General features: G+C 48.3%; 1 protein-coding gene across 1 annotated transcript in view; it reads right to left on the bottom strand.

Annotated features, from left to right (window-relative positions):
- LOC121531586 (ephrin-B1-like) overlaps positions 1-26,690 on the bottom strand; it is a 118,568-nt gene that overhangs the window by 50,890 nt on the left and 40,988 nt on the right. Inside the window, exon 2 of the mRNA XM_041836876.2 lies at positions 5,294-5,571. Within this exon, the coding sequence (XP_041692810.1) occupies positions 5,294-5,571 (278 nt within the window). The remainder of the gene's footprint in view (positions 1-5,293; positions 5,572-26,690) is intronic.

Genomic DNA, 26,690 nt, shown 5'->3' with positions numbered 1-26,690 from the left:
GAATCTCTCTCCCCCACTGAGAGGGAGGAGGGAGGAGGGGGGGCTACATGCTGAACTCTCTCTCCTCCACTGAGAGAAGGAGGAGGGGGGGCTACAGGCTGAACTCTCTCCCCCACTGAGAGAAGGAGGGGGGGCTACAGGCTGAACTCTCTCTCCTCCACTGAGAGAAGGAGGCGGGAGGAGGGGGGCTACAGGCTGAACTCTCTCTCCTCCACTGAGAGAAGGAGGAGGGGGGGCTACAGGCTGAACTCTCTCTCCCCACTGAGAGAAGGAGGAGGGGGCTACAGGCTGAACTCTCTCTCCTCCACTGAGAGAAGGAGGAGGAGGAGGGGGCTACAGGCTGAACTCTCTCTCCCCCACTGAGAGAAGGAGGCGGGAGGAGGGGGCTACAGGCTGAACTCTCTCTCCCCCACTGAGCGAGGGAGGAGGGGGGTGGGGCAACAGGCTGAACTCTCTCTCTCCCACTGAGCGAGGGAGGAGGGGGGTGGGGCAACAGGCTGAACTCTCTCTCCCCCACTGAGAGGGAGGAGGGAGGAGGGGGGGCCTACAGGCTGAACTCTCTCCCCCCACTGAGAGAGGAAGGAGGGGGGCTACAGGCTGAACTCTCTCTCCCCCACTGAGAGAGGGAGGAGGGAGGAGGGGGGGCTACAGGCTGAACTCTCTCTCCCCCACTGAGCGAGGGGGGCTACAGGCTGAACTCTCTCCCCCCCACTGAGAGAAGGAGGCGGGAGGAGGGGGCTACAGGCTGAACTCTCTCTCCCCCACTGAGCGAGGGAGGAGGGGTGGGGGCAACAGGCTGAACTCTCTCCCCCCACTGAGCGAGGAGGAGGGAGGGTGGGGCAACAGGCTGAACTCTCTCTCCCCCACTGAGAGGGAGGAGGGAGGAGGGGGGCCTACAGGCTGAACTCTCTTCCCCACTGAGAGAGGAAGGAGGGGGGGGGGCTACAGGCTGAACTCTCTCTCCCCCACTGAGAGAGGGAGGAGGGAGGAGGGGGGCCTACAGGCTGAACTCTCTCTCCCCCACTGAGAGAGGGAGGAGGGAGGAGGGGGGGCCTACAGGCTGAACTCTCTCCCCCACTGAGAGGGAGGAGGGAGGAGGGGGGCCTACAGGCTGAACTCTCTCTCCCCACTGAGAGGGAGGAGGGAGGAGGGGGGGCCTACAGGCTGAACTCTCTCTCCCTCACTGAGAGGGAGGAGGGAGGAGGGGGGGCTACAGGCTGAACTCTCTCTCCCCCACTGAGAGGGAGGAGGGAGGAGGGGGTGCCTACAGGCTGAACTCTCTCTCCCCCACTGAGAGAGGGAGGAGGGGAGGGGGGGGCCTACAGGCTGAACTCTCTCTCCCCCACTGAGAGAAGGAGGAGGGGGGCCTACAGGCTGAACTCTCTCTCCCCCACTGAGAGGGAGGAGGGAGGGGGGGGGCCTACAGGCTGAACTCTCTCTCCCCCACTGAGAGGGAGGAGGGAGGAGGGGGGGCTACATGCTGAACTCTCTCTCCTCCACTGAGAGAAGGAGGAGGGGGCTACAGGCTGAACTCTCTCCCCCCACTGAGAGAAGGAGGGGGGCTACAGGCTGAACTCTCTCCTCCACTGAGAGAAGGAGGCGGGAGGAGGGGGGCTACAGGCTGAACTCTCTCTCCTCCACTGAGAGAAGGAGGAGGGGGGCTACAGGCTGAACTCTCTCTCCCCCACTGAGAGAAGGAGGAGGGGGCTACAGGCTGAACTCTCTCTCCTCCACTGAGAGAAGGAGGAGGAGGGGGGCTACAGGCTGAACTCTCTCTCCCCACTGAGAGAAGGAGGCGGGAGGAGGGGGGCTACAGGCTGAACTCTCTCTCCCCCACTGAGCGAGGGAGGAGGGGGGTGGGGGCAACAGGCTGAACTCTCTCTCCCCCACTGAGCGAGGGAGGAGGGGGGTGGGGCAACAGGCTGAACTCTCTCTCCCCCACTGAGAGGGAGGAGGGGAGGAGGGGGGCCTACAGGCTGAACTCTCTCTCTCCCACTGAGAGGAAGGAGGGGGGGCTACAGGCTGAACTCTCTCTCCCCCACTGAGAGAGGGAGGAGGGAGGAGGGGGGCCTACAGGCTGAACTCTCTCCCCCACTGAGAGAGGGGAGGAGGGAGGAGGGGGGCCTACAGGCTGAACTCTCTCTCCCCCACTGAGAGGGAGGAGGGAGGAGGGGGGGCCTACAGGCTGAACTCTCTCTCCCCCACTGAGAGGGAGGAGGGAGGGGGGGGGCCTACAGGCTGAACTCTCTCTCCCTCACTGAGAGGGAGGAGGGAGGAGGGGGGGCTACAGGCTGAACTCTCTCTCCCCCACTGAGAGGGAGGAGGGAGGAGGGGGGCCTACAGGCTGAACTCTCTCTCCCCCACTGAGAGAGGGAGGAGGGAGGAGGGGGGGGCCTACAGGCTGAACTCTCTCCCCCCCACTGAGAGAGGGAGGAGGGAGGAGGGGGGCCTACAGGCTGAACTCTCTCACCCCCACTGAGAGAGGGAGGAGGGAGAGGGAGGAGGGAGGAGGGAGGAGGGAGGAGGGAGGAGGGAGGAGGGAGGAGGGAGGAGGGAGGAGGGAGGAGGGAGGAGGGGGGCCTACAGGCTGAATTCTCTCTCCCCCACTGAGAGAGGGAGGAGGGAGGAGGGGGGCCTACAGGCTGAACTCTCTCCCCCACTCAGAGAGGGAGGAAAGAGGAGGGAGGAGGGGGGCCTACAGGCTGATCTCTCTCTCCCCCACTGAGAGAGGGAAGAGGGAGGAGGGGGGCCTACAGGCTGAACTCTCTCTCCCCCACTGAGAGAGGGAGGAGGGGGGCCTACAGGCTGAATTCTCTCTCCCCCACTGAGAGAGGGAGGAGGAAGGAGGGGGGCCTACAGGCTGAATTCTCTCTCCCCCACTGAGAGAGGGAGGAGGGAGGAGGGGGGGGCCTACAGGCTGAACTCTCTCCCCCCCACTGAGAGAGGGAGGAGGAAGGAGGGGGGCCTACAGGCTGAATTCTCTCTCCCCCACTGAGAGGGAGGAGGGAGGAGGGGGGCCTACAGGCTGAACTCAATTAAATTTCAATTTAAGGGCTTTATTGGCATGGGAAACGTATGTTCACATTGCCAAAGCAAGTGAAATAGATAGTAAACAAAAGTGAAATAAACAATAAATATGAACAGTAAACATTACACTCACAAAAGTTCCAAAATAATAGAGACATTTCAAATGTCATATTACAGTGAGGGAAAAAAGTATTTGATCCCCTACTGATTTTATAAGTTTGCCCACTGACAAAGACATGATCAGTCTATAATTTTAATGGTAGGTTTATTTGAACAGTGAGAGACAGAATAACAACAACAAATCCAGAAAAACGCATGTCAAAATTTTATAAATTGATTTGCATTTTAATGAGGGAAATAAGTATTTGACCCCTCTGCAAAACATGACTTAGTACTTGGTGGCAAAACCCTTGTTGGAAATCACAGAGGTCAGACGTTTCTTGTAGTTGGCCATCAGGTTTGCACACATCTCAGGAAGGATTTTGTTCCACTCCTCTTTGCTGATCTTCTCCAAGTCATTAAGTTTTCGAGGCTGACGTTTGGCAACTCGAATCTTCAGATGCCTCCACAGATTTTCTATGGGATTAAGGTCTGGAGACTGGCTAGGCCACTCCAGGACCTTAATGTTCTTCTTCTTGAGCCACTCCTTTGTTGCCTTGGCCGTGTGTTTTGGGTCATTGTCATGCTGGAATACCCATCCACAACCCATTTTCAATACCCTGGCTGAGGGAAGGAGGTTCTCACCCAAGATTTGACGGTACATGGCCCCGTCCATCGTCCCTTTGATGTGGTGAAGTTGTCCTGTCCCCTTAGCAGAAAAACACCCCCAAAGCATAATGTTTCCACCTCCATGTTTGATGGTGGGGATGGTGTTCTTGGGGTCATAGGCAGCATTCCTCCTCCTCCAAACACGGCGAGTTGAGTTGATGCCAAAGAGCTCGATTTTGGTCTCATCTGATCACAACACTCTCACCCAGATCTCCTCTGAATCATTCAGATGTTCATTGGCAAACTTCAGACAGCCCTGTTTATGTGCTATCTTGAGCAGGGGGACCTTGCGGGCGCTGCAGGATTTCAGTCCTTTTTGGCGTAGTGTGTTACCAATTGTTTTCTTGTTGACTATGGTCCCAGCTGCCTTGAGATCATTGACAAGATCCTCCCGTGTAGTTCTGGGCTGATTCCTCACTGTTCTCATGATCATTGCAACTCCACGAGGTGAAATCTTGCATGGAGCCCCAGGCCGAGGGAGATTGACAGTTCTTTTGTGTTTCTTCCATTTGCGAATAATCACACCAACTGTTGTCACCTTCTCACCAAGCTGCTTGGCGATGGTCTTTTAGCCCATTCCAGCCTTGTGTAGGTCTACAATCTTGTCCCTGACATCCTTGGAGAGCTCTTTGGTCTTGGCCATGGTGGAGAGTTTGGAATCTGATTGATTGATTGCTTCTGTGGACAGGTGTCTTTTATACAGGTAACAAACTGAGATTATGAGCACTCCCTTTAAGAGTGTGCTCCTAATTTCAGCTCGTTACCTGTATAAAAGACACCTGGGAGCCAGAAATCTTTCTCATTGAGAGGGGGTCAAATACTTATTTCCCTCATTAAAATGCAAATCAATTTATAACATTTTTTAAATGTTTTTTTCTGGATTTTTTTGTTGTTATTCTGTCTCTCACTGTTCAAATAAACCTACCATTAAAATTATAGACTGATCATTTCTTTGTCAGTGGGCAAACGTACAAAATCAGCAGGGAATCAAATACTTTTTTCCCTCACTGTATGTCTATATACAGTGTTGTAAGGATGTGCAAATAGTTAAAGTACAAAAGGGAAAATAAATAAACATAAATATGGGTTGTATTTACAACGGTGTTTGTTCCTTTTCTTGTGGCAACAGGTCACAAATCTTGCTGCTGTGATTGCACACTGTGGTATTTCACCCAATAGATGTGGGAGTTTATCAAATTGTGATTTGTTTTCAAATTCTTTGTGGGTCTGTGTAATCTGAGGGAAATATGTGTCTCTAATATGGTCATACATTTGGCATGAGGTTAGGAAGTGCAGCTCAGTTTCCACCTCCTTTTGTGGGCAGTGTGCACATAGCCTGTCTTCTCTTGACAGCCAGGTCTGCCTTCAGCGGCCTTTCTCAATAGCAAGGCCATGCTCACTGAGTCTGTACATAGTCAAAGCTTGGGGAAAAGGAAAAAGAGGTAGAGGCTTTTTCCTGCTCTTGGCTCAACTTTATAAAGCTTTATTCAGTACTCACATGTGATGTAGTAATTCATATTCTTCCTAAACTCCAGGCCCATATAGTTGGGACTAAACTCCTGGAACTTGATGGTGAACTTGATGTCCTTCTCTGGCTTGTTACAGTTGACCAGTACATTGGGGTCCATGACCGTGCTGCACCCCTCCGCCTGCTCCCTCCTGACCAGGTACAGCTTATAGAACTCATAGTCCCGTCCTGGCTCAGCCTTGGGGCAGATAATGTCTAGCTTGTCCCCGATATCTGGGTAGATGACCACCCCTCTACCTGACAGGAACCTGAGGAGAGAGGAGATGAGAGTTAATAAGATATCTGGGTAGATGACCACCCCTCTACCTGACAGGAGCCTGAGGAGAGAGGAGAAGAGAGTTAATGAGATGTCTGGGTAGATGACAACCCCTCTACCTGACAGGAACCTGATGGGAAGAGGATATCTGTAAATGCCTCCACATGGCACCCTGTTCCCTATATAAGTAAGCAAGAATGGACTCTGTGTTAATGTAATGACATGTTAAAATGATCAGAATGGACTCTGTGTTAATGTAATGACATGTTAAAATGATAAGAATGGACTCTGTGTTAATGTAATGACATGTTACAATGATAAGAATGGACTCTGTGTTAATGTAATGAGATGGAGATGATAGAGTATGCAGATTGAAGGAGGTCTCATGGGATCAGAGAGGGGATTGGCTGTTACGCATGCATGCACACACACAGAAAGGGGTTAGACAATGGGCCGGTACTCCCCTGTTATTGTCTGCTCTCTGCTTAGGGGGGCATTAATTCAGAGGGTGATAAGAGGGGGTGTGTGTCGCCCCAACCCAGACTAGGACTCCATCAGTCGCTAATTGGATCTACAAGACGCACCAGTGAGGCGTAAACAAGTTACCATAGCAACATGAGGCTTTGAAGCTGACCACCCAACTCTACCCCCCTCTCTCGCTTTCTTTCTCCCTCGCCCTGCCCCCTCTCTCTTTCCTTCTCTTTCTCTAATTTTCTCCCTTCCTTTCATTCATTCATTCTTTCACACACATGCGCGTGTACCAGGATTTCCGTTTCGAAAATTTGGCGCCAGACGACATGACCTGCAAGATATTAATTTACTGGACATTTGAGAAATTTACCAGACATCCATATGCATTGGGTGCGTATCGAATTAGGGCGTCCACCCACAGTGCTCAAAATCACATTTAGATGATTGTGATTCATCTTAAGTTGCTGCTCAATATGCGATATGTGACTAAAACGGCCCCTAGTGTAACTCAGTTGGTAGAGCATAGCGTTTGCAACGCCAGGGTTGTGGGTTCGATTCCCACAGGGGGCCAGTATGAAAATGTATGCACTCACTAACTGTAAGTCGCTCTGGATAAGAGTGTCTGCTAAATGACTAAAATAAAAATGTAAACAACAGCCAACTTTCTGGGACAAAGACATGTCTTACATTGGCAGAAAGCTTAAATTCTTGTTAATCTAACTGCAGTGTCCAATTTACAGTAGCTATTACAGCTAGAAAATACCATGCTATTGTTTGAGGATAGTGCACAACAACAAAACACTTTTGTCACGGCAACTGGTTTGATACATTCACCTTTGAAGGTAAATAATGTCCTTACATTCAGTAATCCTGCTCTGATTTGTCATTCTGAGGGTCCCAGAGATAAAATGTAACAGTTTTGTTTGGCCATCTAGATGTGTGAAGGTATCTTCTGTAGGGAAGCTAATGATCCATCATGTATGACATTCCTGGGAGTGTGTAAACTAAATACATCTATTACCATAGCATTTTTGTATGTTCTCTAGAGTTATGTACTGAAAATGTATAAATTGACCAATTCGGAACATTTGGGAAAACTCCTGGCAGACTTGATACAAAATATTGTGTAGTGATGTAATCCTTCACTGGATCAGTCTGAAACTTTGCACACACAATGCTGCCATCTTGTGGACACAATCTAAATTACACCTAGATTTGTACATCACTGTCTGGCCTTTCTCTTGCATTTCAAAGATGATTCAATAAAAAAACAAAACACATGTTTTTTTGTTTGTATTATCTTTTACCAGATCTAATGTGTTATATTCTCCTACATTAATTTCACATTTCCACAAACTTTAAAGTGTTTCCTTTCAGATTAAATCAAGAAAATGCATATCCTTGTCAAGACTTCCACCGAGGCTGCCTCCCCTCCTTGTTCGGGCAGACTTCGGCGTTCGTCGTCACCGGCTTACTAACCACTGCCGCCCCAATTATCATCATCACATTTGTCTTGTCAATCACACACACCTGGTTCTAATCCCCTCATTAGTCCGTGTATAAGTGTTCCCTCTGCCCCCTTGTCCTTGTGGGTGATTTTTTGAATATGAGAGTAGTATAGCTCGGTGGAGCTACTCGTACCATTTTGTTGCCAGGGTAGATATTTCCCCTGTGCCTATGTATTGTATGGAGATACCGTTACAGTGTATTGCCAGGGTAGGTAGTTTCCCCTGTGCCTGTTTCGTTTGTCGCTATTCCAGCGTATTTTGTGTAACGAAGGAATAAACTCTGTATTCGGTGAATACCCTCCTGCGCCTGACTCCTCCCATCACACTCATCACAGAATCACCCACCCTTCATGGAGTCAGCGGGAGAAGAGCGCATGCCTGGAGTCGTGGCACGAGTCCAGGAGCATTCCACGATGCTGGCCAGCTTGGGGGAAGCGATGGATCGGGTTCTTCAGGTCGTCCAACGCCTGGAGAGGACAGGACCCGATCTGTCGAGACCAGCTGGTCAACCGGATCCAGCCACCTACACCCCAGCACCCGGAGGGATCCAGATATCCCGACCACGGGCGTTTGATGGAACGGCGGGAGAAGGTGTCTGTCCTCGTTTCCTGCCTCTGTGGGAAAGACCTGGAGTGGGCCAACGCGGTGTGGAACGAAGAAGGAGCTGCGTTGGAGGACTACGGGGAGTTCGCTCACCTCTTCCGGGCGATCTTTGATCACCCACCCGAGGGTCGAGAGGCAGGCAAGCGGCTGGTCCACCTGAGGCAGGGGAAGAGGACCGTGCAGGACTTCGTGTTGGAGTTTCGGACTCTGGCAGCGGGGTCCGGGTGGAACGAGAGGGCCCTGATCGACCATTTCCAGTGCCATCTGCGGGAGGACGTCCGATGGGAGCTAGCATACCGGGACACCATGTTGTCCTTCACGAGACTGGAGGACATGGCCATTCGTTTGGACAACCTGCTGGCAGCCAGAGGACGTCCTGGTAGGGGTCTGCCCGTTTCCACCCCGGATGACTCGGATCCCGAGCTGATGGAGCTGGGTGGAGCCGCCGTCCGAGAGAGCGGAGGAAGACAGCGACAGTGCCACTCTGGTGGCCCGAAGGGACAGTACACCACACATCGTAGTCAACGTTCTTTTAGGCCTGGAGGCGGCAGGCAGGGCACTCTCGCATCACCCCAGGTATCGAACACCAACACTCGTTCAGAGCCCTCTGCTGCGCACTGTACCCTACCTATCCACTTTCCCGATCACATGGTACTTCCCCAGTGTAAGGCGCTAGTCGATTCAGGCGCAGCTGGGAACTTTATAGACAGGGCATTCACACGCCGTCAAGGCATTTCATTGGTTCCCCTATCCATTCCACTCCCCATCAGAGCAAGCACTTGACAGTCGACCATTAGGGTCCAGGTTTGTTACGGAAGTCACTATACCAGTCACCATGATCACCCAGGAGACACATTGTGAGCAGGTTATTTTTTCGATTATTGAGTATCCTGCTTTCCCTGTGGTATTAGGTATCCCTTGGCTAGCACTCCACAACCCCACCTTTTCATGGCTGCAGAGGGCTCTCACGGGGTGGTCGCGAGGATGTCAGGGTAGGTGTCTAGGTGTTTCCGTTGGTGCAACCACGGTGGAAAGTCCAGACGGTACCTCCACCGTGTGCATTCCCCCGGAATACCTCGATTTGGCGCACGCGTTTTCCAAGACGCGTGCGACTAAATTACCACCTCATCGGGCGGGGGATTGCACGATAAACCTTCGGGTAGACTCTGTACCTCCCAGGAGTCATGTGTTCCCCCCTGTCGCAGGCTGAAACGGAGGCTATGGAAACATACATCACCGAGTCCCTGGGCCAGGGGTATATACGTCCCTCCACTTCACCTGCCTCCTCGAGTTTCTTCTTTGTGAAGAAGAAAGACGGCGGTCTGCGCCCGTGCATTGATTATCGATCACTGAACAAGGAGACGATTAGATTTAGTTATCCTCTCCCCCTCATTCCTTCAGTGATTGAGTCAATGCATGGGGCGTGCTTCTTCACTAAGCTAGATCTCAGGAGTGCATACAACCTGGTGCGTGTTCAGGAAGGGGATGAGTGGTAGACAGCGTTCAGCACAACCATGGGGCATTATGAATACCTGGTGATGCCCTACGGTTTCATGAATGCTCCATCCATCTTTCAGTCCTTTGTGAACGAGGTGTTTCGGGACATGCTTGGTCGCGGTATGGTGGTCTCCATCGATGACATCCTGGTGTATTCCGCTACGCGCGCCAAGCATGTGTCCCTGGTTCGCAAAGTGCTGGCCCGACTGTTGGAAAATGACCTTTATGCCAAGGCAGAGAAGTGTATGTTTTTCCAGCAGTCCGTCTCCTTCCTCGGATACCGCATTACCACCTCAGGTGTGGAGATGGATGGAGATCGCATTTCAGCTGTGCGTAATTAGCCGACTCCAACCACGGTAAAGGAGGTGCAGCGCTTCCTTGGCTTTGCCAACTACTATTGGAGGTTTATCCAGGGCTTTGGCAAGGTCGCAGCTCCCATTACATCCCTGTTGAAGGGTGGGCCGTCCCGGCTCCGCTGGTCTGCTGAGGCTGACCTGGCCTTCAGTAGACTGCGGGGTCTGTTCACCTCAGCCCCGGTACTGGCTCACCCCGATCCATCACTACCGTTCGTAGTGGAGGTGGATGCGTCCAAGGTAGGGATAGGCGCTGTCCTATCTCAACGCTCGGGCACGCCACCCAAGCTCCGCTCCTGTGCCTTCTTCTCTAAGAAGCTCAGCCCGACGGAGCAGAACTACGACGTTGGTGATCGGGAGCTGTTGGCTGTTGTCCAAGCTTTGACCGTGTGGAGGCATTGGCTCGAAGGGGCGAAACACCCTTTCCTCTTCTGGACGGACCACCGTAACCTGGAGTACATCTGGGCAGCGAGGAGGCTGAATCCTCGCCAGGCCAGGTGGGCCCTATTCTTCACCCGGTTTGATTTTACACTATCATACACTTCGGGTACGAAGAACGTGAAGGCAGACGCACTGTCCCGGCTGTATGACACAGAGGAGAGGGCGATGGACGCGGATATAGAGCAGGCATTACGCACAGATCCATCTCCATCTCAGTGTCCAGCTGGGCTGCGGTACGTGCCTGCTCTTATCCGTGATCGTCTGATCTTCTGGGCACACACGTCACCCTCCTCTGGTCACCCAGGTATCGGTCGTACAGTGCGCTGCTTGATCGGAAAGTACTGGTGGCCTACCTTGGCTAAGGACGTGAGGGTGTACGTCTCCTCCAGCTCAGTGTGCGCCCAGAGTAAGGCACCTAGGCACCTCCCAGCGGGAAAGCTACAACCTTTATCAGTTCCACAACGACCATGGTCTCACCTTAGTATTGATTTTTTGGCTGATCTTCCCCTTTCCCAAGGTAACACCACCATCCTGGTCGTTGTGGACCGCTTTTCCAAGTCCTGCCACCTCCTTCCTCTGCCCGGTCTCCCCACGGCCCTGCAGACTGCGGAGGCCCTGTTTACTCACGTCTTCCGGCACTACGGGGTGCAAGAGGATATAGTGTCCGACCGAGGTCCCCAGTTCACGTCCAAGGTTTGGAAGGCGTTCATGGAACGTCTGGGGGTCTTGGTCAGCCTGACCTCTGGGTTCCACCCTGAGTCAAATGGGCAGGTGGAACGGGTAAATCAGGATGTGGGTAGGTTCCTGCGGTTCTACTGCCAGGACCGGCTGGGGAGTGGTCGGTGTTCCTGCCATGGGCAGAGTATGCCCAGAACTCTCCCCGCCACTCCTCTACTAACCTAACGCCATTCCAATGTGTTTTAGGTTACCAACCGGTTCTGGCACCGTGGCACCAGAGCCAGACCGAGGCTCCTGCGGTGGATGACTGGTTTCGGTGCGCGGAGGAGACGTGGGACGCTACCCATGTTCACCTCCAGCGCGCCGTGCGTCGACAGAAGGCCAACGCTGACCGTCACCGCAGTGAGGCCCCGGTCTTCGTACCGGGGGATCGGGTCTGGCTCGCGACCCGGAATCTGCCCCCCCGCCTGCCCTGCCGGAAGCTGAGCCCGCGGTTTGTGGAGCCGTTCAAAGTCCTGAGGAGAATCAATGAGGTCACGTATAGGTTGTTACTCCCCCCTGATTACCGTATTAACCCCTCGTTTCATGTGTCTCTCCTCAGGCCGGTGGTGGTTGGTCCGCTCCAGGAGTCTGAGTTACGGTCAGTCACACACACCTGGTTCTAATCCCCTCATTAGTCCGTGTATAAGTGTTCCCTCTGCCCCCTTGTCCTTGTGGGTGATTGTTTGAATATGAGAGTAGTATAGCTCGGTGAAGCTACTCGTACCATTTTGTTGCCAGGGTAGATATTTCCCCAGTGCCTATGTATTGTATGGAGATACCGTTACAGTGTATTGCCAGGGAGGATAGTTTCCCCTGTGCCTGTTTCGTCTGTCGCTATTCCAGCGTATTTTGTGTAACGAAGGAATAAACTATGTTTTCTGTGATTACCCTCCTGCGCCTGTCTCCTTCCATCACACTCATCACAATCCTTGCTTCAGGTCCTGAGCTACAGGCAGTTAGATTTGGGTATGTCATTTTAGGCTAATAAAAGGGTACGATCCTTAAGAATATAATTGACATTCCTTAACACTCCCACTGTGATGCAGCACCACAGCAGTGGAAAGAGGACATTCTAGTTGGCCACAAAATGAAGAAATTATAAAACTGATGTTGAACAATCAAATTCAATAAGTAAATAAACAAAATTAATTAAGGCTGGTTCATTGAGAGAACGCTTACTTTACAATGCTCCTGTGAAACGAGGCCCGCGCCATGCATTTATGAAAGCACTTGTTTCAAAAGCTCAAATTATATCTCACTCTTTTTACAGTTCTACTGGATGATGTTAATAAATATGATGTTTATTGTCATTTGAACTATCATGGGGTCGTGACTCGTGTCATGTGTGATATACGTGGCTTATTGATAACAACTCTGTTTCCTACTGTAGGCAGTTGGCTGCCTAGTGATTGCAACATTGTAACTCCGATGTGAATAGGTGGCAATAATGTTTAGTTTCCAAGTGCTACTGAATAAGGTCAACTGAAATGCACCAATTGCGCATATCATTACCTTATTTATTCCAAATAAAGTAGATAGACAACTGAGCAAAACCAGCAGGCATTGGAAAAAACATTAAAAGTCCTGAAAACACAAAACTGGATTAATTTTGTTCAACAATGGACTTCCTCTGATTTCAGTTGATTTTGATGCTTTTAATTGAAGACCAAACGGGTGCACTCAAAAAGGATTGTGAAGCAAAAACAGTCTGTCTCCAGTCTTTGTTAACAGTGTGGTATTACATTTACATTTTAGTCATTTAGCAGACGCTCTTATCCAGAGCGACTTACAGTTAGTGAGTGCATACATTTTTCATACTGACACCCCGTGTGAATCGAACCCACAACCCTGGCGTTGCAAACGCCATGCTCTACCAACTGAGCAACACGGGACAGTGTGGTAGTGAGTATCTGGCTGAGTTGTAGATGGAAGATGGTGTAGATGGCTGTCTGTCTCCAGTATTTGTTAAAGGTGTGGTAGTGAGTATCTGGCTGAGTTGTAGATGGAAGATGGTGTAGATGGCTGTCTGTCTGTCTCCAGTATTTGTTAAAGGTGTGGTAGTGAGTATCTGGCTGAGTTGTAGATGGAAGAGAAGCAGCATTAAAAGCAATGGGACAGCAACATTCTCTAACCTCTAACAACACAACTGCAGAGAGAGAGAGGAGGGGGGCACAGACAGGAACAGCAGAGCAAGGGAGGAGGAGGAGGAGAAGAGAAACGAAGAGAGCACTCCCCCAACTCCTGGAAATATGAGCACATGATCTCTCTCTCTCTCTCCCCTCTCTCACTCCCCTCTCTCTCCCCCCTCTCTCGCTCTCCCCTCTCTCTCAATTCAATTCAAAGGGCTTTATTGGCATGGGAAACGTGTTTACATTGCCAACGCAAGTGAAATAGACGATAAACAAAAGTGAAATAAACAATAAAAAATCATCAGTAAACATTTCACTCACAAACGTTTTAAAAGAATATAGACATTTCAAATGTTATATTAATGTCTATGTACAGTGTTGTAACAATGTTCAAGTAGTTGAAATATGAAAGGGAAAATAAATAAACATCTAAATATAGGTTGTATTTACAATGTTGATGGTGCTACACTGGTTGCCCTTTTCTCATGGCAACCGGACAGAAATCTTGCTGCTGTGATTGCACACTGCGGTATTTTGCCTAACAGATATGGGCGTTTATCAATGTTTGATTTGTTTTCGAATTCTTTGTGGGTCTGTGTAATCTGAGGGAAATATGTGTCTCTAATATGGTCATACATTTGGCAGGAGGTTAGGAAGTGTGCACATAGCCTTCTCTTGAGAGCCAGGTCTGCCTATGGAGGCCTCTCTCAATAGCAAGGCTATACTCACTGAGTCTGTACATAGTCAAAGCTTTCCTTAATTTTGGGTCAGTCACAGTGGTCAGGTATTCTGCCACTCTGTACTCTCTGCTTAGGGCCAAATAGCATTCTAGTTTTGCTCAGTTTTTTGGTTAATTCTTTCCAATGTGTCAAGTAATTATCTTTTTGTTTTCTCATAATTTGGTAGGGTCTAATTGTGTTGCTGTCCTGGGGCTCTGTGGGGTCTGTTTGTGTTTGTGAACAGAGCCCCAGGACCAGCTTGCTTAGGGGACTCTTCTCCAAGTTCATCTATCTGTAGATGATGGCTTTGTTATGGAAGGTTTGGGAATCGCTTCCTTTTAGGTGGTGGCAAAATTGAACGGCTCTTTTCTGGATTTTGATAATTAGCGGGTATCGGCCTAATTCAGCTCTGCATGCATTATTTGGTGTTTTACGTTATACACTGAGGATTTTTTCTTTTTTCTTTTTGATGGCGTAGAAGGCTCTTCTTGCCTTGTCTCTCAGATTGTTCACAGCTTTGGGGAATTACCTGTGGCGCTGATGTTTAGGCCGAGGTACGTATAGTTTTTTGTGTGCTCTAGGGCAACGGTGTCTCTCTCTCCCCACCCCCTCTCTCTCCCCCCTCTCTCTCCCCCCTCTCTCTCTTTGCCTGCTGTTTTTGCTCAGTTGTCTATCTACTGTATTTGGAATAGATTGATAGACTAGATTAAGGTAATGATATGTATCATGCGCAATTGGTGCATTTCAGTTGACCTTATTCAGTAGCACTTGGAAACTAAACATTATTGCCACCTATTCACATCGGAGTTACAATGTTGCAATCACTAGGCAGCCAACTGCCTACAGTAGGAAACAGAGTTGTTATCAATAAGCCACGTATATCACACATGACACGAGTCACGACCCCATGATAGTTCAAATGACAATAAACATCATATTTATTAACATCATCCAGTAGAACTGTAAAAAGAGTGAGATATAATTTGAGCTTTGGAAACAAGTGCTTTCATAAATGCATGGCGCGGGCCTCGTTTCACAGGAGCATTGTAAAGTAAGCGTTCTCTCAATGAACCAGCCTTAATTAATTTTGTTTATTTACATATTGAATTTAATCGTTCAACATCAGTTTTATAATTTCTTCATTTTGTGGCCAACTAGAATGTCCTCTTTCCACTGCTGTGGTGCTGCATCACAGTGGGAGTGGGGCGGGCTGGTCCGGTCATGGCTAGAAGGGATATCTTTGTCAAATTAATGTCAAAAGTAGATTTATTTTTAGCATTTTAGCTAACCCTAACCCTTTTCCTAACCTTTACCTAATTCTCCTAACCTGCTATGTTAATTATTCTAACCTGGTGCGTAAGTTAAATAAAACCTTTCATGTTGGTATAAGAACATCGTTCTACTTTATTTTATTACAACTTTACAGGCTAATTTATATTCTGTTTAAGATTAATTACAATAATCTAAATGTGATTTTGAGCACCGTGGATGGACGCCCTAATGCGATACGCACCCAATGCATATGGATGTCTGGTAAATTTCTCAAATGTCCGGTAAATTAAAACCTTATCTCCACTTTTGTGGATTGAGGTGATCAGTCCTTTGTTCCAAATATTGGGGAAGATGCCAGAGCTGAGGATGATGTTAAAGAGTTTAAGTATAGCCACTTGGAATTCGTGGTCTGTATACTTTATCATTTCATTGAGGATACCATCAACACCACAGGCCTTTTTGGGTTGGAGGGTTTGTATTTTGTCCTGTAGTTCATTCAATGTAATTGGAGAATCCAGTGGGTTCTGGTAGTCTTTAATAGTTGATTCTAAGATTTGTTTTTGATCAGGTATATGTTTTTCTGTTTGTTCTTTGTTATAGAGCCAAAAAGATTGAAGAAGTGGTTTATCCATAAATCTCCGTTTTGGATAGATAACTCTTCATGATGTTGTTTGTTTAGTGTTCCAATTATCCCAGAAGTGGTTAGATTGTATGGATTCTTCAATTACATTGAGCTGATTTCTGATGTGCTGTTCCTTCTTTTTCCGTAGTGTATTTCTGTATTGTTTTAGTGATTCACCATAGTGAAGGCGTAGACTCAGGTTTTCTGGGTCTCTATGTTTTTGGTTGGATAGGTTTCTCAATTTCTTTCTTAGGTTTTTGCATTTTTTATCAAACCATTTGTCATTGTTGTTAATTTTCTTAGGTTGTCTGCTTGACATTTTTTGATTTGATAGGGAAGCTGAGAGGTCAAACATACTTTTAGGTTTTCTACTACCAAGTTTACACCTTCATTATTACAATGAAACGTTTTGTCCAGGAAGTTGTCTAAAAGGGATGACATTTGTTGTTGCCTAATAGTTTTTGGTAGGTTTCTACACTACTTTCCTTCCATCTATAGCATTTCTTAATAGTATGCAGTTCCTTTGGCTTTGATGCCTCATGATTGAGTATTGCTCTGTTCAAGTAGACTGTGATTTTGCTGACATCTGATAGGGGTGTCAGTGGGCTGACTGTGAACGCTCTGAGAGACTCTGGGTTGAGGTCAGTGATAAAGTAGTCTACAGTACTACTGCCAAGAGATGAGCTGTAGGTGTACCTACCATAGGAGTCCCCTCTAAGCCTGCCATTGACTATGTACATACCCAGCGTGCGACAGAGCTGCAGGAGTTGTGAGCAGTTGTTGTTGGTTGTTTTGTCATAGTTGTGTCTAGTGGGGCATATTTGGGAGGGAATGCTGTCACCTCCAGGTAGGTGTTTGTCCCCCTGTGTGCTGAGAGTGTCAGGTTCTTGTCCAGTTCTGGCATTTAGGTCGCCACAGACTAGTACATGTCCCTGGGCCTGGAAATGGTTTATCTCCCCATCTAGGATGGAGAAGCTGTCATCATTAAAGTATTGCGATTGTGTGTGTCTCTCTCTCTCGCTCTCTCTCTCTCTTAACCCTAACCCTGCAGTATTCCCATTCACCATCCACTACCCATTCACACCCCCTCTCTACCAGATAGTACCCATCTTGACAACCCTGACATTACCCAATCTGGGACAGGAAACACACAGAGACAACCCTGATATTACCCAGTCTAGGACAGGAAACACCCAGAGACAACCCTGATACTACCCAGCCTGGGACAGGAAACACCCAGAGACAACCCTGACATGGCTCAATGAGAAAGCCCATATGAATCTGAATGAATAAGACCATATGACTATGAGTGTGTGTGTGTGTGTGCGTGCGTGCGTGCGTGCGTGCGTGCGTGTGTGCATGTGTATGTGTGTGTGTGTGTGTGTGTGTGCGTGCACGTGTGTTTGTGTGAATAAGGCCCATATGAGGCAGATTCTCAGCCTGTGAAGCAGCGTGAACAGCTCATATATCAATTAGAATTCATTAGCATTGTTCAGACAGACTAATTAGCCTGCAACTACTGGAAGATGCCAACTGGAGCCACAGCCAGATACAGGTACACTATTCTACTGTCTCTGCATGTCTATACACACACACACACACACACACACACACCGAAACGGGCACACACACTCACGTAGATCCAAGTACGTACACACATGCACGCACACGTATGGTCACACACACACACACACACACACACACACACACACACACACACACACACACACACACACACACACACACCATCACAGGTACTCTATTCTCCTCTCCAACAGCTCCAGTAATTATCTCTACACGAAAGGTGGTTTGTCACCAATTATCACTTCACTGCTATTTCTACTATGCCAATGTGTCAGCCCTGCTGTACAACACAATACATGGAAACCCTTTCTATTTTCTAAAAAATACAATAAGTGGAAATCCTTTTTTCCTCACTGTATATAGTCTCAAATGGTACCTTATTGTCACGTTCGTTCATAGACGGGTCAGACCAAGGCGCAGCGTGATATGCATACATGTTTATTTTAAACTTAATAAACAACGACAAAACAATAAACCAACGAAATGTGACGTCCAAAGGTAACACACAACAAACCTCTCACGGAACAAGATCCCACAACCCACTAGTGCCAATAGGCTGCCTAAGTATGGTCCCCAATCAGAGACAACGAGTGACAGCTGCCTCTGATTGGGAACCACACCGGCCAACATAGATCTAGACATACTAGACTATAAACATAGATATATACCACATAGAAAATCACACCCTGACTCAACAAATAAGAGTCCCCAGAGTCAGGGCGTGACACCTATTCACTTCTTTTGACCACAATTAGTGCACTATACTGTCTATAAACACCCTGACGCTCTATAAACACCCTGACGCTCTATAAACACCCTGACAACCTATAAACACCCTGACAACCTATAGACACCCTGACAACCTATAAACACACTGATGCTCTATAAACACCCTGACAACCTATAAAAACCCTGACAACCTATAAACACCCTGACACTCTATAAACACCCTGACGCTCTATAAACACCCTGACGCTCTATAAACACCCTGACAACCTATAAACACCCTGACGCTCTATAAACACCCTGACAACCTATAGACACCCTGACAACCTATAAACACCCTGACACTCTATAAACACCCTGACGCTCTATAAACACCCTGACGCTCTATAAACACCCTGATGCTCTATAAACACCCTGACAACCTATAAACACCCTGATGCTCTATAAACACCCTGATGCTCTATAAACACCCTGACGCTCTATAAACACCCTGACGCTCTATAAACACCCTGACGCTCTATAAACACCCTGACGCTCTATAAACACCCTGACGCTCTATAAACACCCTGACGCTCTATAAACACCCTGATGCTCTATAAACACCCTGATGCTCTATAAACACCCTGACGCTCTATAAACGCCCTGACGCTCTATAAACACCCTGACGCTCTATAAACAACCTGACGCTCTATAAACACCCTGACACTCTATAAACACCCTGACAACCTATAAACACCCTGACAACCTATAAACACCCTGACAACCTATAAACACCCTGACGCTCTATAAACACCCTGATGCTCTATAAACACCCTGACGCTCTATAAACACCCTGACGCTCTATAAACACCCTGACACTCTATAAACACCCTGACAACCTATAAACACCCTGACAACCTATAAACACCCTGACAACCTATAAACACCCTGACAACCTATAAACACCCTGACGCTCTATAAACACCCTGATGCTCTATAAACACCCTGATGCTCTATAAACAACCTGACGCTCTATAAACACCCTGACACTCTATAAACACCCTGACACTCTATAAACACCCTGACGCTCTATAAACACCCTGCCACTCTATAAACACCCTGATGCTCTATAAACACCCTGATGCTCTATAAACAACCTGACGCTCTATAAACACCCTGCCACTCTATAAACACCCTGATGCTCTATAAACAACCTGACGCTCTATAAACACCCTGACAACCTAGAAACACCCTGACACTATATAAACACCCTGCCACTCTATAAACACCCTGACACTCTATAAACACCCTGATGCTCTATAAACACCCTGATGCTCTATAAACACCCTGACACTCTAAAAACGCCCTGACACTCTATAAACACCCTGACACTCTATAAACACCCTGACACTCTATAAACACCCTGATGCTCTATAAACACCCTGACACTCTATAAACACCCTGATACTCTATAAACACCCTGACACTCTATAAACACCCTGACACTCTATAAACACCCTGACACTCTATAAACACCCTGATGCTCTATAAACACCCTGACAACCTATAAACACCCTGATGCTCTATAAACACCCTGACACTCTATAAACACCCTGACACTCTATAAACACCCTGACACTCTATAAACACCCTGATGCTCTATAAACACCCTGACAACCTATAAACACCCTGATACTCTATAAACACCCTGATGCTCTATAAACACCCTGACAACCTATAAACACCCTGATGCTCTATAAACACCCTGACACTCTATAAACACCCTGACACTCTATAAACACCCTGACACTCTATAAACACCCTGATGCTCTATAAACACCCTGACAACCTATAAACACCCTGATGCTCTATAAACACCCTGACACTCTATAAACACCCTGACACTCTATAAACACCCTGACACTCTATAAACACCCTGACGCTCTATAAACACCCTGATGCTCTATAAACACCCTGACAACCTATAAACACCCTGACAACCTATAAACACCCTGACAACCTATAAACACCCTGACGCTCTATAAACACCCTGACACCTATAAACACCCTGACAACCTATAAACACCCTGACAACCTATAAACACCCTGACAACCTATAAACACCCTGACGCTCTATAAACAACCTGACGCTCTATAAACACCCTGACAACCTATAAACACCCTGACAACCTATAGACACCCTGACAACCTATAAACACCCTGACGCTCTATAAACACCCTGACACTCTATAAACACCCTGACAACCTATAAACACCCTGACGCTCTATAAACACCCTGACAACCTATAAACACCCTGACAACCTATAAACAACCTGACGCTCTATAAACACCCTGACACTCTATAAACACCCTGACGACCTATAAACACCCTGACAACCTATAAACACCCTGACGCTCTATAAACACCCTGACACTCTATAAACACCCTGACAACCTATAAACACCCTGACGCTCTATAAACACCCTGACAACCTATAAACACCCTGACAACCTATAAACACCCTGACAACCTATAAACACCCTGACGCTCTATAAACAACCTGACGCTCTATAAACACCCTGACACTCTATAAACACCCTGACAACCTATAAACACCCTGACGCTCTATAAACACCCTGACAACCTATAAACACCCTGACAACCTATAAACACCCTGACAACCTATAAACACCCTGACAACCTATAAACACCCTGACAACCTATAAACACCCTGACAACCTATAAACACCCTGACGCTCTATAAACACCCTGATGCTCTATAAACACCCTGATGCTCTATAAACAACCTGACGCTCTATAAACACCCTGACACTCTATAAACACCCTGACACTCTATAAACACCCTGACGCTCTATAAACACCCTGCCACTCTATAAACACCCTGATGCTCTATAAACACCCTGATGCTCTATAAACAACCTGACGCTCTATAAACACCCTGACAACCTATAAACACCCTGACACTATATAAACACCCTGACACTATATAAACACCCTGACGCTCTATAAACACCCTGATGCTCTATAAACAACCTGACGCTCTATAAACACCCTGACAACCTATAAACACCCTGACACTATATAAACACCCTGCGACTCTATAAACACCCTGACACTCTATAAACACCCTGATGCTCTATAAACACCCTGATGCTCTATAAACACCCTGACACTCTAAAAACGCCCTGACACTCTATAAACACCCTGACACTCTATAAACACCCTGACACTCTATAAACACCCTGATGCTCTATAAACACCCTGACACTCTATAAACACCCTGATACTCTATAAACACCCTGACACTCTATAAACACCCTGACACTCTATAAACACCCTGACACTCTATAAACACCCTGATGCTCTATAAACACCCTGACAACCTATAAACACCCTGATGCTCTATAAACACCCTGACACTCTATAAACACCCTGACACTCTATAAACACCCTGACACTCTATAAACACCCTGATGCTCTATAAACACCCTGACAACCTATAAACACCCTGATACTCTATAAACACCCTGATGCTCTATAAACACCCTGACAACCTATAAACACCCTGATGCTCTATAAACACCCTGACGCTCTATAAACACCCTGACACTCTATAAACACCCTGACACTCTATAAACACCCTGATGCTCTATAAACACCCTGACAACCTATAAACACCCTGATGCTCTATAAACACCCTGACGCTCTATAAACACCCTGACACTCTATAAACACCCTGACACTCTATAAACACCCTGACGCTCTATAAACACCCTGATGCTCTATAAACACCCTGACAACCTATAAACACCCTGACAACCTATAAACACCCTGACAACCTATAAACACCCTGACGCTCTATAAACACCCTGACGCTCTATAAACACCCTGACGCTCTATAAACACCCTGACAACCTATAAACACCCTGACAACCTATAAACACCCTGACAACCTATAAACACCCTGACGCTCTATAAACAACCTGACGCTCTATAAACACCCTGACAACCTATAAACACCCTGACAACCTATAGACACCCTGACAACCTATAAACACCCTGACGCTCTATAAACACCCTGACACTCTATAAACACCCTGACAACCTATAAACACCCTGACGCTCTATAAACACCCTGACAACCTATAAACACCCTGACAACCTATAAACAACCTGACGCTCTATAAACACCCTGACACTCTATAAACACCCTGACGACCTATAAACACCCTGACAACCTATAAACACCCTGACGCTCTATAAACACCCTGACACTCTATAAACACCCTGACAACCTATAAACACCCTGACGCTCTATAAACACCCTGACAACCTATAAACACCCTGACAACCTATAAACACCCTGACAACCTATAAACACCCTGACGCTCTATAAACAACCTGACGCTCTATAAACACCCTGACACTCTATAAACACCCTGACAACCTATAAACACCCTGACGCTCTATAAACACCCTGACAACCTATAAACACCCTGACAACCTATAAACACCCTGACAACCTATAAACACCCTGACAACCTATAAACACCCTGACAACCTATAAACACCCTGACAACCTATAAACACCCTGACGCTCTATAAACACCCTGACAACCTATAAACACCCTGACAACCTATAAACACCCTGACAACCTATAAACACCCTGACAACCTATAAACACCCTGACAACCTATAAACACCCTGACGCTCTATAAACACCACAGACATAAACACACACCACGGAGTGTACACACACATTTCCTCACGTCATAAACTATAAACAGACTGTCAAGAGAGCTGACGCACTGCCATAATCAGACACACACAAACACACACACACACAAACAGACACACACACACATCTGGCAATAGCCACGTTTTAGTCAACAGGACTGGTAACCAGAGTCGTTCAAGGGAATTCGGGACATGGGTGACTAGTTAACGTTAGCTTGGCTCTCTGTGTGTTCGTGCCGTGGGAGGAGGGGTTTTTTCGTTGGCAGAAAGCAATGGCTAGCTAGTATGCTAACTATTCTAGCTAACTAACTGTCTGAAAAAGTTGACGACGGACTCGCTCAAGCTGTCGGGACTAACCCACAACGTTAGACATGGACACGAATGATCTGCTTGGCGTGTTGACACACTGGTGGTTTGTTGTGGCTGAGTATTGGTGCTAAACCGTGTTATTTGAGCCTGGCATGCTAGTTGGCTATGGCGTCATAGGACTAGGTACCCTGGACAGTTTTCACGGAATAATACTGTACCAAGTTAGCTAGCTGAATAAACTAAGTTAGTCTATTCCTAGAAAACATTGAACCGCTGTAGTTTACAACAATTATAGTTTCTGAGGTGGAAGTTGGGAGAGTTATATTTGGGTGTTTCAGTGAAACGTAAGTGAGGGAGGCCCCGCTCTCTCGCTTTCCCAGATGTTTAGTTCATTTCATTCTGATCTCCTTTGCATTATTGTAGCCATTTTCTGTAGCCTGTCAACTATGCGTCTGTCTATCCCTGTTCTCTCCTCTCCGCACAGGCTATACAAACGCCTCACACCGCATGGCTGCTGCCTCTCTAACCTGGTGGTCCCTGCACGCACGACCCACGTGGAGTTCCAGGTCTCCGGCAGCCTCTGGAACTGCCGTTCTGCGGCCAACAAGGCAGAGTTCATCTCAGCCTATGCTACCCTCCAGTCACTCGACTTCTTGGCGCTGACGGAAACATGGATTACCACTGAAAACACTGCTACTCCTACTGCTCTCTCCTCGTCTGACCATGTGTTCTCGCATACCCCGAGAGCATCTGGTCAGCGGGGTGGTGGCACAGGAATCCTCATCTCTCCCAAGTTGACATTCTCTCTTTTTCCCCTGACCCATCTGTCTATCTCCTCATTTGAATTCCATGCTGTCACAGTCACTAGCCCATTCAAGCTTAACATCCTTATCATTTATAGCCCTCCAGGTTCCCTTGGAGAGTTCATCAATGAGCTTGACGCCTTGATAAGTTCCTTTCCTGAGGATGGCTCACCCCTCACAGTTCTGGGTGACTTTAACCTCCCTACGTCTACCTTTGACTCATTTCTCTCTGCCTCCTTCTTTCCACTCCTCTCCTCTTTTGACCTCACCCTCTCACCGTCCCCCCCTACTCACAAGGCAGGCAATATGCTTGACCTCATCTTTACTAGATGCTGTTCTTCTACTAATCTCACTGTAACTCCCCTCCATGTCTCCGACCACTACTTTGTATCCTTTTCTCTCTCGCTCTCCTCCAACACTACTCACTCTGCCTCTACTCAGATGGTAATGCGCCGTCGCAACCTTTGCTCTCTCTCTCCCGCTACTCTCTCCTCTTCCATCCTATCATCTCTTCCCTCTACTCAATCCTTCTCCCTCCAATCTCCTGATTCTGCCTCCTCAACCCTCCTCTCCTCCCTTTCTGCATCCTTTGACTCTCTATGTCCCCTATCCTCCCGGCCGGCTCGGTCCTCCCCTCCTGCTCTGTGGCTTGACGACTCATTGCGAGCTCACAGAACAGGGCTCCGGGCAGCCGAGCAGAAATGGAGGAAAACTAGACTCCCTGCGGACCTGGCATCTTTTCACTCCCTCCTCTCTACATTTTCTTCCTCTGTTTCTGCTGCTAAAGCCACTTTCTACCACTCTAAATTCCAAGCATCTGCCTCTAACCCTAGGAAGCTCTTTGCCACCTTCTCCTCCCTGCTGAATCCTCCTCCCCCCTCCTCCCTCTCTGTGGATGACTTTGTCAACCATTTTGAAAAGAAGGTTAACGACATCCGATCCTCGTTTGTAAAGTCAAATGACACTGCTGGTCCTGCTCACACAGCCCTACCCTATGCTTTGACTTCTTTCTCCCCTCTCTCTCCAGATGAAATCTTGCGACTTGTGACGGCCGGCTGCCCAACAACCTGCCCGCTTGACCCAATCCCCTCCTCTCTTCTCCAGACCATTTCCGGAGACCTTCTCCCTTACCTCACCTCGCTCATCAACTCATCCTTGACTGCTGGCTATGTCCCTTCCGTCTTCAAGAGAGCGAGAGTTGCACCCCTTCTCAAAAAACCTACACTCGATCCCTCCGATGTCAACAACTACAGACCAGTATCCCTTCTTTCTTTTCTCTCCAAAACTCTTGAGCGTGCCGTCTTTAGCCAACTCTCTTGCTATCTCTCTCAGAATGACCTTCTTGATCCAAACCAGTCAGGTTTCAAGACTAGTCATTCAACTGAGACTGCTCTTCTCTGTGTCACAGAGGCTCTCCACACTGCTAAAGCTAACTCTCTCTCCTCTGCTCTTGTCCTTCTAGACCTGTCTGCTGCCTTTGATACTGTGAACCATCAGATCCTCCTCTCCACCCTCTCCGAGTTGGGCATCTCCGGCGCGGCTCACTCCTGGATTGCGTCCTACCTGACAGGTCGCTCCTACCAAGTGGCGTGGCGAGAATCTGTCTCCGCACCACATGCTCTCACCACTGGTGTCCCCCAGGGCTCAGTTCTAGGCCCTCTCCTATTCTCGCTATACACCAAGTCACTTGGCTCTGTCATATCCTCACATGGCCTCTCCTATCATTGCTACGCAGACGACACACAACTAATCTTCTCCTTTCCCCCTTCTGATTACCAGGTGGCGAATCGCATCTCTGCATGTCTGGCAGACATATCAATGTGGATGACGGATCACCACCTCAAGCTTAACCTCGGCAAGACGGAGCTGCTCTTCCTCCCGGGGAAGGACTGCCCGTTCCATGATCTCGCCATCACGGTTGACAACTCTGTTGTGTCCTCCTCCCAGAGTGCAAAGAGCCTTGGCGTGACCCTGGACAACACCCTGTCGTTCTCCGCTAACATCAAGGCGGTGACCCGATCCTGTAGGTTCATGCTCTACAACATTCGGAGAGTACGACCCTGCCTTACACAGGAAGCGGCACAGGTCCTAATCCAGGCACTTGTCATCTCCCATCTGGATTACTGCAACTCGCTGTTGGCTGGGCTCCCTGCCTGTGCCATTAAACCCCTACAACTCATCCAGAATGCCGCAGCCCGTCTGGTGTTCAACCTTCCCAAGTTCTCTCACATCACCCCGCTCCTCCGCACACTCCACTGGCTTCCAGTTGAAGCTTGCATCTGCTACAAGACCATGGTGCTTGCCTACGGAGCTGTGAGGGGAACGGCACCTCCGTACCTTCAGGCTCTGATCAGTCCCTACACCCAAACGAGGGCATTGCGTTCATCCACCTCTGGCCTGCTGGCCCCCCTACCTCTGCGGAAGCACAGTTCCCGCTCAGCCCAGTCAAAACTGTTCGCTGCTCTGGCACCCCAATGGTGGAACAAGCTCCCTCACGACGCCAGGACAGCGGAGTCACTCACCACCTTCCGGAGACACTTGAAACCCCACCTCTTTAAGGAATACCTGGGATAGGATAAAGTAATCCTTCTACCCCCCCTTACCCCACCCCCCA

Source organism: Coregonus clupeaformis, chromosome 21 (assembly GCF_020615455.1).
Source record: "Coregonus clupeaformis isolate EN_2021a chromosome 21, ASM2061545v1, whole genome shotgun sequence".
In the NCBI taxonomy this organism is placed as follows: domain Eukaryota; kingdom Metazoa; phylum Chordata; class Actinopteri; order Salmoniformes; family Salmonidae; genus Coregonus; species Coregonus clupeaformis.
Note: the sequence above shows the minus strand (reverse complement) of the source record. Positions and strands in the feature narration are given on the sequence as shown.